The following is a 15,135-nucleotide window of genomic DNA, read 5'->3' as shown; positions in this document are numbered from 1 at the left end:
AAGTATGATATGAAACAGAGAAAAATAATTCCTGATGCCCTCATTTGCTGTGTAATATTTCAAGCATAATTCAAAGCCACATAAAACATTTCTCTATTCTGTTTCTTTCCTTTAGACATAGCATTTCATAAAATATTTGGTTGATTTCTTTCATTCTTTTATTTAAGTTTTATTCAGAAAGTAAGATCTGACTGAAACGTCATTCACCTTCCTAGCATCTCCTATACTCGAAGTGTCCTAAATTTAGTACGCGATTCGAATGAAGTCTTTTTGACAATTAAATATCACACCAGTGCATCTTTTATGCACAAAATATCTAGGCCTTGAAGAGATGAACTTTTTGACACCTCATTTAAACAGCCAGCAGAAAACTAGAACTCTACAAAGTTCAATATCTTTAATTGTTTACAAAATGACAATTTTCATGACCATATTATTCATGATGCACAGGGAAACAATTTGGCACAGCGTGTATGACCCTTCCGCCACACATACCATCTGAAATCTCCCGAACTAAGAGAGAACTTTAAATACAATTTCAATATGTTGGATATATTTTATACACAAATACGTGTGACCTAAAATGAACCATATGAAAAATTTATGAAATGCTTTTTTACCTCTACACTCTCAAAAATTTCACACAGTCATTATTTAGTTTCATACAGCACAGTAACTATGATGGGGAAAAAAATTTAAAAAATTAGTTCTTTATTAAGCAAAGATACCAAAAATTAAATTTTCTCATTGTACTGTTTCGAAAAACCAGATAAGTATTTCACAGCATTCGGCATGTCCACTCCAATGCTTTGGCAAGAAGACTCATTGCTGTCACTCTCACCGTCACTGTCATGCATGCAGCAGCGACAATATTCAAATGTCGCAAGTTATCGTTGAGGACAGGCAGCCCCACCGGTGTCATTCACCTAGGATATTTCCATAACTACCTGATACTTTGTTCTGTTGCCTGAAGCTGTCACGTGCTGTTGATCGCTGCTATCGCTTACGTAGGATACGGCCTAAAGGAAGGCACACGTAAGACTACAATATAAGGACGTGGACTGTGACATTAGGATGTTAGAGTCGAGTCGTGAAGCCTGCAAAGATAGCCACCTCTCACAATAAGTGGCAAATCCAAGACTCCCGGTCCACTACAAATTTTCACATGCCACAATTGGATATTGCGGCTGGTCTCCTGAAATTCACATCCAGCAAATAATTTGGTCTAAAATAACCATCAGGAGACCAAAACACACACACACACACACACACACACACACACACACACACACACACACACACACACACAACGCCACAGAACAAGTGGACATCACACAAACATTGTAATGGTTCATGTTCAGAAGTTCTACTCAACCACACTGTAGACAAGTGAAAAAATGTCATATTCAAAAAGCAACTACACACATTTACATACAATCACCCATCCCTGCCCATTCCACAAAGCCTATTAACAATCAGCACGTACTTTAACACATTTTTTGAAAACTAGTAGTTACAAAAAACCACTAGTCAAAGGATAAAACAGCAAATCAGTGTCTACAACAAAAAACAATGACTGGTCACTAATTTTAAAAATCTACAGTTTCCCATTAGGCCTAAAATTTGGCCAATTATATATCAAAGCAATGAAGAACTCTTATTAATTGCAGATGATATACTAGAAGGCAATAATTATTTCTGCAAATAACAGAGTGCTACGTGAACACCAATATGTAATACTATTGTATATATTTTTCCTGTAAATATTTCTGTCAGTACTTTTATTAAGACATTAGGTATTATAATGCATAAATTCTTTATATGTTATTTAACAGAGAATAATTGGACTCACTGATGACAGAGAAACTCGTCAGAAACCTGTTTCAGTACTTAAACAAGATAAATTGTGTTTGATTAAGGCACAACATTTCCTTATTATATACTTATGTAATTATTTCTCAGAGTAGCACGTGCAATCTAAATCCTCAATTATTTCCTAGATGTATTCCAATCTGTCTTCCTCTACAGTTTTCACCTTCCGAAACTCCCTCTAGTACCATAGAAGTTATTCCATGATGTTGTAGCAGATGTACTACCATCCTGTGCATTCTTCTTATCAGTGTTTTCCATGTGATGCTTTCCTCATTGATTTTCTGGAAGACCACCTCATTCCTTACCACATCAAGTCAATCTAGTTTTCAATGTTCTTTTGTAGCACCAAATCTCAAATGCCTCAATTTTCTTCTTTCCCAGTTTTCTCACTGTCCATGTTTCACTAACATACGATGCTGTCCTCTTTCCTTCTCATCCCATACAGTAATTGTGCCCTGACCCGCAGTTCAGGGAGACTTTTCCAAAATCTACTCCTTTTTCTAGACCTCTCCAGTCCTTTTCCTTCACCCTTCTTCCTTCTCCTTCAACTTTTGCCGACAGGAGCTACTGGCTCCTAAAACTTGCCTATCTTAACAGTCTTTTATGTGTGTGTTTTGTCGCCACTTGGTGAGTAGATTTTTATCTACGTTTGGTAATGATTTGCAAGGAATGCCCTTTTTGCCAGTGCTAGTCTGCTTTTTATTTCATCCTCGCTCTGTCCATCGCGCGTTATTTTGCTGTCTATGTAGCAGGATTCCTTAACTTCATCTACTTCATGATCAACTATTATGATACGTTTTTGGTTGTTCTCATTTCTGCTACTTCTCATTACTTTAATCTTTCTTCAATTTACTCTCAATTCATATTCTGTACTTGTTCATTCCATTTATCAGATCTTGTAATACTCCTTCACTTTCTCTGGTGTCTTTACCTTTCCTCATATAGGCATTCTACTTACAATGTTGAGCACATTCAAATAACCTGAACATTTGAAATACACTAACAACATATGTTATTATCTTACTATTCCAATCACTTTATCAGTTTTTGGGAAAGGTTTTCATTAACCAGTACATCACTGACAGATTAAATTGTACGAGGGTAATCCCAAATGTAAGGTTTCCTATTTTTTTTATAAGTACATAGACCTGTTGATTTCTACAGTGGTTTACATCAGTTTACAGCTTGAACATTTACCTATTTTTTGACATAATCACCATTTCTGTTGATGTATTTTTGTAGACGCTGTGGCAGTTTTGGTATGCCCATGTCATACCAGCTCGCTGCCATGCTGTTCAGAAAGTTATGAACCTCTTCTTTTACCTCGTCGCCGGAGCTGAATCGCTTTCAGGCCAAATGTTTTTAACCTAGGGAACAGGTGATAGTCACTGGGTGCCAAGTCAGGACTATAGGGTGGGTGGGTGATTATGTTCCACTACAACTCTTGCAGGAGAGCAACAGTTTGCTGAGCGATGTGTGGGCGAGCGTTGTCATGGAGAATGTGTACGCCCTTGCTCAACATTCCTTTTCTCTGGTTCTGAATTGCTCGGTTTGAGTTTTTTCAGTCTCACAGTACCTGTCAGCATTAATTGTGGTCTCAGTGGGCATAAAGTCGACCAACAATACCCCTTTCCAATCCCAAAAAAACGGTTGTCATGACTTTACCAGCAGATCGTGTTTGTTTGAATTTCCTCGGCTTTGGTGAAGAAGGATGCCGCCACTGGCATGATTGTTGCTCGCTCTCAGGTGTAAAGTGGTATGCCCCGGTTTCGTCACCCATGACAATTGAGTCCAGAAAATTGTCCTGTTTGTCTGCAAGGCGGTGAAGAAATGCACAGGAAGCATCAACTCATTGCTGCATGTGGCCTTCAGTCAGCATGCGTGGCACCTATCTTGCGCACACCTTCTGGTAGTTCAATGCTTCCGTTAAAATTCTGTGAGCAGTAATTCGGGAACCCTCAGGAACCAAAGTGCAGAGATCGTCCTGGGTGATCCGCCAATCTTCACGCATACTTTGCTCAACCTCCAACACTGTCTCCTCAGAAATTGACAGTCTCCTGCTCCTTTGCTCGGCGTGAATTTCGGTCCGACCAGCTGCAAACTCTCTACACCACTTACGAACATTTTTGACATCCATGCATGACTCACCATACACTTCCGTCAATTGGTGATGGATTTCAATTGGTGCAGTGCCCTTTGCGTTCAAAAACCGAATAACTGCGGGCAATTCGCACTTGGCGGTAACATCCAACGGGAGCTCCATTCTTAATGGCTGCCAAGCCAAGACTGAGCGCCTCAGTGTGGCGTGTGCATGTTTACACACAGTGCGTGAAGCACTCTTCATAACAGTGTGACCAACTGCCACACAAACAGAGTTCTGTACTTATAAAAAAAATAGGAGACCTTACTTTTGGGACTACCCTTGTAGAAAGCAAGCTCATAAACCAATACTGAATTACTCTGAAGCAAGACTCAAAGCAATGCAATACTGAATTTTAGTGTATTATGTGATGAGCCTAAGATTTCATAAGCAGTGAAATACTACTGTAATCCATGAACCCCTACAGTGAAATTCCTTAACATTCTTTATCACAATGTGTGTTCTTCCAGACAAGTCAACAGTCTTGTTCCATTCAGAAAGAGTGTCTTGTGATGAAGATGATAAAATGAGATCATATTTTTAGTTTCCCACACATATTAATTCTGGATCAATGTAATTTATGTATTAAGAGTTAGATTTCCCTTTTAGCATTTTTCATCCAGTGAAAGTTGGAACCAATGGAAACACACTGGTGTTTCATTCGCAAATACCTAGGAATTTTTCTTTTTAGACAAGGCTCTACCAGTTTTGTAAAGCCACATAATAAATTTCTTAAATAAATACGTACTTTGAATGGCTGACAAGCATCCAAAATTAAATAAAAAGGCTTGCATTAGGATAGAAGCAACATGATATTTATTTTATCTTTCAGTTGTGTGCAACAGAAAAAAATCTTTACTATAATAATTGGAATTTTAGAATGGAAACAGTACAGAAAAATGAGGGAGAGCAACCAACTCGCTTGTAGTTAAACTGATACATATAGACTTTTCTCTCACTTATACTCTTAACAGCGCAACTACTTTTGAAACTATTACTAATTTTACACTGTAAGTATGCCATATGTTATTCTGCATGCGTGTGCCTCAAAAGCTAGCCAAAATCCCTCTGCTTTTAAGCCCTCTTTACACTGAAGCAAACCCAAGCAAACATGCAACAGTGAATGAGAAGTCTCTTGGTGTAACAACTATTTATGTGTGCACATACAGCATTTAGTCATGCACTATGAAGGGCTTTTGAAAAGTCTGTGCAAAAATAAAAACTACTTACGTGTTTGGGGTAAACCTTTTTTATTTTTCAACACAGTTGATACCTTCCGAATAATAGGAATTGGCCAAGTCTGCAAAATAGCTATTAGTTGCTGCAATCACCTCCTCATTTGAATAAAATCTTTGTCCCGCCAGCCATTTCTTCAAATTGGGGAACAACTAGTAGTCCGAGGGAGCCAAGTCCGCGGAGAATGAGGAGGGGGGATGTGAAATGAGTTGGAATCCTATTTCCATTAACTTTGCGACCACAACTGACGAGGCGTGTGCTGGTGCACTGTCGTGATGTAAAAGGACTTTTTTGTGGTCCAATCGCCGGCGTCTTTCTTGCAGCTCTGTTTTCAAACGGTCCAATAACAATGAATAATATGCACCTGTAATAGTTTTACCCTTTTCCAGATAGTCGATGAGGATTATCCCTTGTTGTTGTTGTCTTCAGTCCTGAGACTGGTTTGATGCAGCTCTCCATGCTACTCTATCCTGTGCAAGCTTCTTAATCTCCCAGTACTTACTGCAACCTACACCCTTCTGACTCTGCTTAGTATATTCATCTCTTGGTCTCCCTCTATGATTTTTACCCTCCACGCTGCCCTCCAATGCTAAATTTGTGATCCCTTGATGCCTCACAGCACGTCCTACCAACCGATCCCTTCTTCTAGTCAAGTTGTGTCACAAACTTCTCTTCTCCCTAATCCTATTCAATACCTCCTCATTAGTTATGTGATCTACCCATCTAAACTTCAGCATTCTTCTGTAGCACCACATTTCGAAAGCTTCTATTCTCTTCTTGTCCAAACTATTTATCGTCCAATCCTACAGTAAAGCTGCATGCCTTCAGGAAAAATTACGGCTGTAGTTTCCCCTTGCTTTCAGCCATTCGCAGTACCAGCACAGCAAGGCCGTTTTGGTTAGTGTTACAAGGCCAGATCAGTCAATCATCCATACTGTTGTCCCTGCAACTACTGAAAAGGCTGTTGCCCCTCTTCAGGAACCACACGTTTGTCTGGCCTCCCAACAGATACCCCTCCGTTGTGGTTGCACCTACGGTATCCGAAAAGACAGTCGCCATAACCTTTCTGGCCGAAGGAATGGTCTTCGACTTTTTTGGTGCAGATTCTCGCTTGGTAACCCATTGTTTAGATTGTTGTTTGGTCTCAGGAGTATAGTAACGTATCCATATTTCATCCACAGTGACGAAATGACGCTTAAAGCCATGCGGATTCTTCCTGAACAGCTGCAAACAATCCTTGCAACACTTCACACGATTCCATATTTGGTCAAGCATGAGCAACCGCGGAACCCATCTTGCGGATAGCTTTCTCATGTCCAAATGTTTATGCAAAATATTATGTACCCATTCATTTGAGATGCCCACAGCATTAGTAATCTCACGCACCTTATCTCTTCTGTCATCAATCTCCTATCATGGATTTTATCAATGATGTCTGAAGTCATAACCTCCACATAGCGTCCAGAACGTTCGGCATCACTTGTGCCCATACGGCCACTACAAAAATTTTGAAACCACTTATAAACTGTTCTAATCGAAGGTGTAGAGTCACCATAATGTTTATCAAGCTTCTCTTTAGTCTCCTGAGGTGTTTTGTCTCATATAAAGTAATGTTTAATCACCCCACGAAATTCTTTTTTGTTCATTTTTTGACGATCACTCTACTTCCTTGACACACACAAATGCTAAATGCAAAGAAATAGACCAATATGGCAGAAACTTGGTGTGTGTTCTTTCCAAAGATGCTACTAACTTGATATGCACCATTGGTGCCATCTCTCGGACTTTGGAAGGACTTTTCAATCGCCCCTTGTATTCACATTCACATGTTCTGCCAACAGTTGGTTTCCCAGCAAACCATCAAAGGAAGTTTGAATCCTCTCTACTTCACTGTAGCAATGCAGAAAGCTTTTGTCTACTTGTGTTGCTGACAGGATTTCCATGAGCAATGGGATGGCCTGAAGAGAGTGCAATGTTGCTGATAGAAAAATATACATGTATGTGCTTCTAGGTTCCAAGAGATCTACAGCGGAAGTGCTGAACCAAAACAAAAATACGATTGGTCAAAATCTGCAAAACACTTAAAAATGCCCTACTGGAGATGTGAGAAAGATGATGATATTATTAGATGCTTGCATCAAGCATGAATGGAGTGAATAAGTTCAATTATTTTTTTTTTATTGAGAAAGAGAAAAACAATAAATTTCCTTGAAAGCAAAGAAGTGAAAATATATATCTAGTAAGCTGACTAAAATTAAAAATAAACAAAAGACTTATCATTCTAATTGCTTACGTTAATGGTATCTTATGTTAAAAGATTTTTTACGATAAATAAAAATGGTTTACCCAGAATCACACTATCTGTCCCCTAACAAACTACAGTTAAAGTAGATTTTATCAAGTAACCTACTGTATTTACTCGAATCTAAGCCGCACCTGAAAAATGAGACTCGAAATCAAGGAAAAAAAATATTTTCCCGAATCGAAGCCGCACCTGAAATTTCAGACTCGAAATTCAAGAGGGGAGAAAAGTTAATAGACCGCCCCTCCAAACAGAAACAAAGTTGGTCCATTATAACATGAGACACAATTGAGGTCCAATGGATGAAGATACAGCTACAATAGTTTGGTTCGAGTCGTAAGCTTAACAGTTAAGCTTTACCAAGTAGCCATTGCTATGTGTCGGGCGCTCTGTCTGTACTTATACGGGTACCCTTCCTTTTTCACGTGCTTCGTCTTGTTTGAATCAATTGCTTTGATCTGATCAGTGCCGTTCTCTTTGTTATACGTGTTTACGTCACTCTAAGCTGAAATGCATTATTGTACTGTGTCATGGATTGTTTGTCGCATTCTGATAATGAGTGTTTACGACCTGTCGCCGCTCGCAGCATGGCTTGCTTTTGTGCGTGCTACCGCGGCTTTTTTTAAAAAAAAAAAGAGAGAGAGAGAGAGAGAGAGAGAGAGAGAGAGAGAGAGAGAGAGAGAGAGAGAGGAATTGTCTCATAACCGAAACAACGGCAAGAGACTGCTATTTGTTGTTACTTACACTGCTGCTTTCTTTGATAATGATCAACAAGAACCAAATAATAGACTGCGTATGATAGAATTTGTTTCGAAAGAGAGTTTAGCGAACATATTTCTCCATTTGAAAATCTTTGCAGACGCCTCTTTAGTACATTACATTCTGCACAGAAATTAGAGTCATCTTAGATTCGTGCTTCATTTCTGACTGTATCACTATTCAGCATAAGAATAATAAGAATATAAACATGGCATTATATGTATATTCTTCCGCGTTTGCTGTTGCCTCACTCTAATTTTGTAGTTTATTAGGCAGACAGGATTTAAATAATATAGCAGCAAACACAAAAGAATACATGGCATAATGTTTACATTCTTCTACCTTTTCTTTTAATTTATTTACTGACGCATAGGTTTTGGCGCCAGTATTTATCTTTGTGCCTGCAAAGCATGCCTGTGTAGTGCTACATATATTAGATGGCAGAAGTTAGTTGTGGCATCACCTACCAACATTTTTCAGAAATTCCGCTTACTTTGCACTCGATTCTAAGCCAAACGCGTTTTTTTGGATTACAAAAACCTGAAAAAAAGTGTGGCTTATATTCGAGTAAATACGGTATGTGACTGGTCATATGTATATTTCACATATCCATTAATTATATTTCATTTACACTGTCTTTCTTAGATCACTGCAGACATCAGAAACTATCTGATATAAATCAGTTACTGAAATGCACATATGTTCGCAGTTGCTAATAACCTGAGTGTAAGTGCTAGCCTCTCTTTATATTATGTTAGTTGTCAGTAATTAGTATTCTGTTTTCAAATTTCCACTTCCATTGTAAAGTGAAGACAGCAAAAAGCACCACATGAAATATGTACATTGTTTTGGGCTAATGTTAAGGACAGCTGGAGTTGCAATTCAGAGTGAAGTACACTGCCTCCATTTATTACATGTGTACGTACAGACCGTACAACTACACTCTCCCTTTCCTACACCAATATGTACATTTCTGTTCGCCATCAGATCTGTAATACAGTGTATAAAGTATAAGTTTAAGCAACTTTACTGCAATAATGTTAGCACTAATAAACAATACAGTCTCTCACTTTCTTCTCCATTAGCTCCAGTGTAAATGCTTATGGGCAGGTACAAGTCAATGACACTGCGCACTACCAAATACTCTGTACATTGTTAGCAGATGCAGATTTGTTTCTGCATATGCAAATTTGCTTCTGTCTGTTCCAGTGTAAAGGGAGCTTTAGAAGCACATGCACCAATGCACCCTGTCTACTACAGGTAATTAATAAGCTTTGCTCTTTCTTTATTGGAGGAGAGTGGACCAAAATGTGGTGGCACAGGACACTGGCTTTGAAGAGAAACAGAAGCACATATGTTCAAATCTAAAACATATCTATAATTTTCCACATGCTTGGTATACTCACTTTGTATAGAGTTTTTCAAATTCTTCACCCCAACAATCTTGGAGACCAGGACAGTTGTGGGGACACATTAAACTCCATTCTTCATTGGCCTCCACACGACGCATAAATAAATCTGGGATCCACAAAGCATAAAACAAGTCCCGAGCACGAACTTCCTCTTTCCCTGTGTTCTTTTTCAGGTCCAGGAATTCAAAGACATCTGCATGCCAAGGCTCCAGATAGATTGCAAATGCTCCAGGTCTCTGTAAGTAGTGAAGCAAAGGATGTACATCATATTTGCCATGACTGCTTATTTATTCACTTAGAAGCAGATCAGGACAGACATTACAAGTTTATTGTAAACTCAGTTACAGTAAATGGCATTTCAGGGGCATATTTCTTCTTAACTATCTCATTTGCAACAATCTGCACATTTAAGAAATTTGTAAATATATAATCAAAAATTAAGTGTTCTTTTATAGCAGTTCTCCCCAATTCACGTCAACTTCCAGAAAGAAAGTTAAATCAATAACGGACAGTGTAAATTAACAAATCAAATTTCCTCAAAGTTCCAATGCCAAAATGGGGTGCACCATTACTTGCAGACATTAATGACAGTCAATACTAGACCTTAATTCTGAACCCTTATACATATTATAAGAAACAAATGTGGATAAAATGACTAAAACCATTGTCACGTAGTGAACTACACTCTTGCCGATCTGTACAATCACTCTCTCAAGTCTTGGTACAATGGAGAAAGGCAAAAGGTCCTACACATGAAATTAAAACACAAGTGAAACCACAGAAGAGCCAAAAGAAAGACATGGGGAAGTGTGACGGATGACTACTTACAAAAAAACATGGGCGAGCCAGACACCATGTTAAGAACATCTACCTAAAATTTTAGGTAAAAGGACAGACAGATAATAAAACCATAAAACTCTAATTTGCTTTATTAATCTCTTAAGACTAAAAATCACATTCTATGCCAGTTTTATTTAAAAATTCAGATGTTCTCATGCACAAGGGAAAAGTTGTTTGCTCGGTCTGCTTGCAGCATTTAATTTGAGTTAGAACTCTAATCTTTCAATGATAACATCCATTGTCTTGTCAGGAGCAGCTGCCTGTTGTAATTGATGCTGATTTGTGAGCCTACACCTTTGTGACATCACGCTGCCAAGAAGAGTGAACAAATTTTATACCATGATGCCATATTGAGAAACATCATTTTCATGTGAGCTAGCATGTAAATATTTGCTTTAAGAAAAAATAATAAAAGGATCAAGAAGAATATGTGACACTTTCGCACACAGCAGTTTTCCTTAAATAAATGGTGTGAAAATATTTTTCTTTTAACATATACATGTTTTTCCTTTAAAGCACTTCTAAGCAAAGAAAGGATGTGGGCGAATTAAATTATATTATTGTGATTAAATTTACAGCTCAATGCGTACCTTGTTACCCCCCTGGTCCACATATCTGGATGTATTGTTATATACACGCAGCATAGGAACCAAGCCATTGGACGTGCCATTGGTGCCAGCAATGTAACTTCCAGCAGCTCGTATGCAATGTACACTAAGACCAATACCTCCCGCCGATTTGGAAATCATTGCACACTGCTTCAAAGTATCATAAATACCTTCAATGCTGTCCTCTTTCATGCACAGCAGAAAACAGCTGCAAAAATACATTTTCCATTATTCTATCAGCAGATCCTTTTTTCCTCCAGTTTATATTACACATTATACTCAGTACACTTTTTCCTCTCAAATATGCTGTACTCAACACATTTTACACATAAAAAAGAAAGCAGAAGAATGAAAAAGAAAATGAATTACACATTGAAAGTCTGTGCCTCCAGGATGAAGCCACTTCACAGTTAAAGATGTTTACAGATAAAAATTGAAGCACTGAGTTTCAAAACAAAAAATATTTTCTTTCGCCATAGGCAAAAGAAAGAATAGGTAATCTCGAATAAAGGAACTCGCTCTGCTTTACTTGCCAGACACGTATCAAAATTTTGTGCACGTTGTCTCATTTGTTTACATACTCCGAGGGGACAGAAGTCACGGAATACCTCCTCATATTGTGCTGGACACCTTTCACTCGGTGTAGTGCAGTACCTCGACGTGGAATGCACTCAACATGTCATTGGAAATCCCCTGCAGAAATACTGAACCATGCTGCCTCTATAACCATCAATAATTGTGAAACTGCTGCTGGTGCAGTATTTTGTGCACGAGCTGACCTCTCGATTATATTGTATAAATGTTCATGGGATTCAGCCCGGGCTATCTGGGTGGCCAAACAATTCCCTCAAATTTTCCAGAATGTTCTTCAAACCAACCACAAGTAACTGTCATTGTTGTTTGGGAACATGAAGTCCATGAATGGTTGCAAATGGTTCCCAAACAGCCGAACATACCCCTTTCTAGTCAATGATCAGTTCAGATGGTACAGAGGACCCACCATTCCCTGTAAACACAGCCTACATCACAATGGAGCCACCACCAGCTCGCACAGTGGCTTGTTGACAACTTGGATCCACAGCTTCATGGGCTGCGGCACACTAACCTATCATCAGCTCTTATGAACCGATATCCGGACTCTTGACGAGGCCATGGTTTTCCAGTCATCTAGGGTTCAACCAATATGATCACAAGCCCAGAAAAGGCACTGCAGGTGAAGCTGTGCTGTTAGAAAAGGCACTGGCTTCTGTCATAGCTCATTAACACCAAATTTTGCTGTACTGTCCTAATGGATATGTTCGTTGTATGCAGTTATTTCACATGGTGTTGCTTATCTGTTAGCAGTCACTACTCTACGCAAATGCCACTGCTCTTGGTTGTTAATCAAAGATCCTTGACCACTGCACTGTCCATGGTGGGAGTTAACGTCTGAAATTTGCTATTATCAGCACACTCTTCATACTGTGGACCTGGGAACACTGATTTCCCTACTGATTTTAAAAATGGAATGTCCCATGCATCTGGCTGCAACAACTGCTGTTCTGAGTTCTAAGTCTGTCAGTTCCTGTGTGTAGCCATAATCACATTAGAAACCTTTTCACATGCATCATCTGACTATAAATAACAGCTCTGCCAATGCAATGCCCTTTTATATCACATGTACACGAAACTACCGCCATCTGTATATGTGCACACCACTATCTCACAACTTGCCACATCAGTGCATAGCGCACTTAGTAATGTGTTGAAGGTAATTTCAAATGGCAGGACTAATAAATATGAGAGAATTTCCAGCCACTACTTACCTTTAGCAGACAATATTAAGCACTGCCAATACACATACATTAAAGTAGAAGTGATAATGTTATCCTAGCTTTGTAACTATTAGTTCCTTCTTTGGGAAGGAGAGATGGATAGAGTGGAGAATATTAAACAAGAAAATCAGGTTTCTCAGACCACAGGGCTGCAAGGAATGCATCTAAGCATGGAAAGAATCTGCCTTTAAGACCCCGACCAAAAAAATGCGGATATGACAGAATTTTTTGTTGGCGATGAAGGCCGAAAGCAAAATAATATTCACGACCTAAAACTGTAAGTTAATGGAGTTATTTATTTCAAGTATCAGCTTAAACTAAATTTCTGAACATTCTTCATCTACATTTCGAGCTTCTATTATAGTATTCTTCATAGTTGGAAGACTAAAGCACCTACCAACATCCGTGAAGTACTTGTTACTGTAATTCACGTAATTTTATAGTTTAATGATAAATTACTATCACAATACTTACCTTGATAACTGGGGTCTAGGAGTACCAGCTCCGAAGAGTGTAGGCGAAGCGTGTGTGAAGTATCTTTCAGACAACAGATTATATGTTTGTATGGCAGCATCTATGTCCTCACCATGTATGCCAACAGACACACGCATCAACATATGTTGAGGCCGTTCAACAACTTTTCCATCAATGCGTAGCAAATATGAACGTTCTAGTGTCTAAACAGAGATTTTAAATAATTCACAATTAGAATGATCTTACATATTGCCAGTGTGGTGCTGCATAATGTTCACACACATATGCTGCCAGACAGTAGGGCCTTAGAGGCATGTTGAACACTGTCTGGAACTTAAACACTCCCTGGATTGCAGTGCTACAGAAATCCTGGCTCAGAGGTGAGGGTTATATAGTAGCATAATTACAGAGTCAGTTGAGATTCAGTTGTCTTAATGGACATGCCAGCTATAATCAGAGAAAGACACAGGATTTTGGCTTAAATTCAACAAGTGTCTCAGGAAACTCAACTCGGGTCACAAACCAGGAATTCAGTCACTGGTACAACCTGAACACCATGAATGGTTCAGATAGGCAAGGGTGACATATGGAAAGCCACGGCCATGGAAAGGAGACAGGAGGGGTAATCAGCAGTTATAAAAGGAAGGGCAGTCCCCATGAATTCAGAATGACAGAATGCTCAATGATAAGCTAGGCAGAACTATTGTCCCAGGAACAACAATCTGGCAACACACCATGAGAACATTATGCAATTCACAGTAAAAATTACAACATTTACAAAAACACACAAGAATTTAACATAGACCTTTACTATAGTCTACGAACAAGTAACACATAAGGGAAATGTCAGCACTGGGACACTAGTGCTTGGTACGAAAGCTTACTTCTACTTATGATCCCACACTTTCTTTCCTTGTTTTCGTTTCTTCATTGTGGACCTGTAACACTTTTCTCTTACAGTACAGCTATCACCTAAGAAACATTGCTACAACTTCCTTTCTTTCACAACTCTTAATTGTGTTATTTATTTGCTGGTGACCAGCCTGCTCTTGTATCAGTATTTCCCCTTGACTGCGCCTTTTACAGCCAGGTTAACTGCTTCAGGATATACCGTAGCACATGTCCCACTAACCCACCCCTTCTGCTGTGTGTCTTTCAAACACTTCAATCCTCACATATCTTTTCCATTAGTGCTTCACTTTGTATCTTATCTGTGAAATTGATTCTTAAAATTCTTTGGTAAACTTACATGATTTAATTCATTTGGCCCTTATGGGGACATAGGGCACCCAGGATAACTTGCCATCCATGTTTGTCTTTATCCATTTCACATGGTTCGACCCAGGTCTTGCCAACTCTCCTTGCTTCCCCATTCACCACTCTCTTCCATGTATCTCTAAGATCAGCCTCTCTTCCTTGTTCTTTGGAGATACCATTCCGATGCCTTCCTCCCAACTGCTCTGTCTGGCTTTCTCAATGTGTGCTCTGGCCATCTCCACTTTCTCTCGCATTCTGTTCTTCTACAGGAATCTGGTTCGTTTTTCTTGAGAGAACTTTGTTCCACATTTTTTCTGGGCACAGGATATTCATTATGTGCCAGAGACACGCATTTATGAAACTCTGTAACTATGATGTTCTGTTCTTGTCTACTAACCAACTTTCACTAGCATACAGACGG

At 39.0% G+C, this 15,135-nt stretch overlaps 1 protein-coding gene across 1 annotated transcript in view; it reads right to left on the bottom strand.

Moving 5' to 3' along the window:
- Positions 1-15,135, bottom strand: part of LOC124619228 (ribonucleoside-diphosphate reductase large subunit) — an 80,279-nt gene that overhangs the window by 31,146 nt on the left and 33,998 nt on the right. The window contains exons 5-7 of the mRNA XM_047145467.1: positions 13,458-13,660; positions 11,152-11,377; positions 9,716-9,957 (exon numbers count right to left, since the gene is read on the bottom strand). Coding sequence (XP_047001423.1) covers positions 9,716-9,957; positions 11,152-11,377; positions 13,458-13,660 — 671 coding nt within the window. The remainder of the gene's footprint in view (positions 1-9,715; positions 9,958-11,151; positions 11,378-13,457; positions 13,661-15,135) is intronic.

Source organism: Schistocerca americana, chromosome 6 (assembly GCF_021461395.2).
Source record: "Schistocerca americana isolate TAMUIC-IGC-003095 chromosome 6, iqSchAmer2.1, whole genome shotgun sequence".
NCBI classification, from domain to species: Eukaryota; Metazoa; Arthropoda; class Insecta; order Orthoptera; family Acrididae; genus Schistocerca; species Schistocerca americana.
The sequence above is the reverse complement of the archived record's forward strand: the minus strand, read 5'-3'. Positions and strand labels throughout refer to the sequence as shown.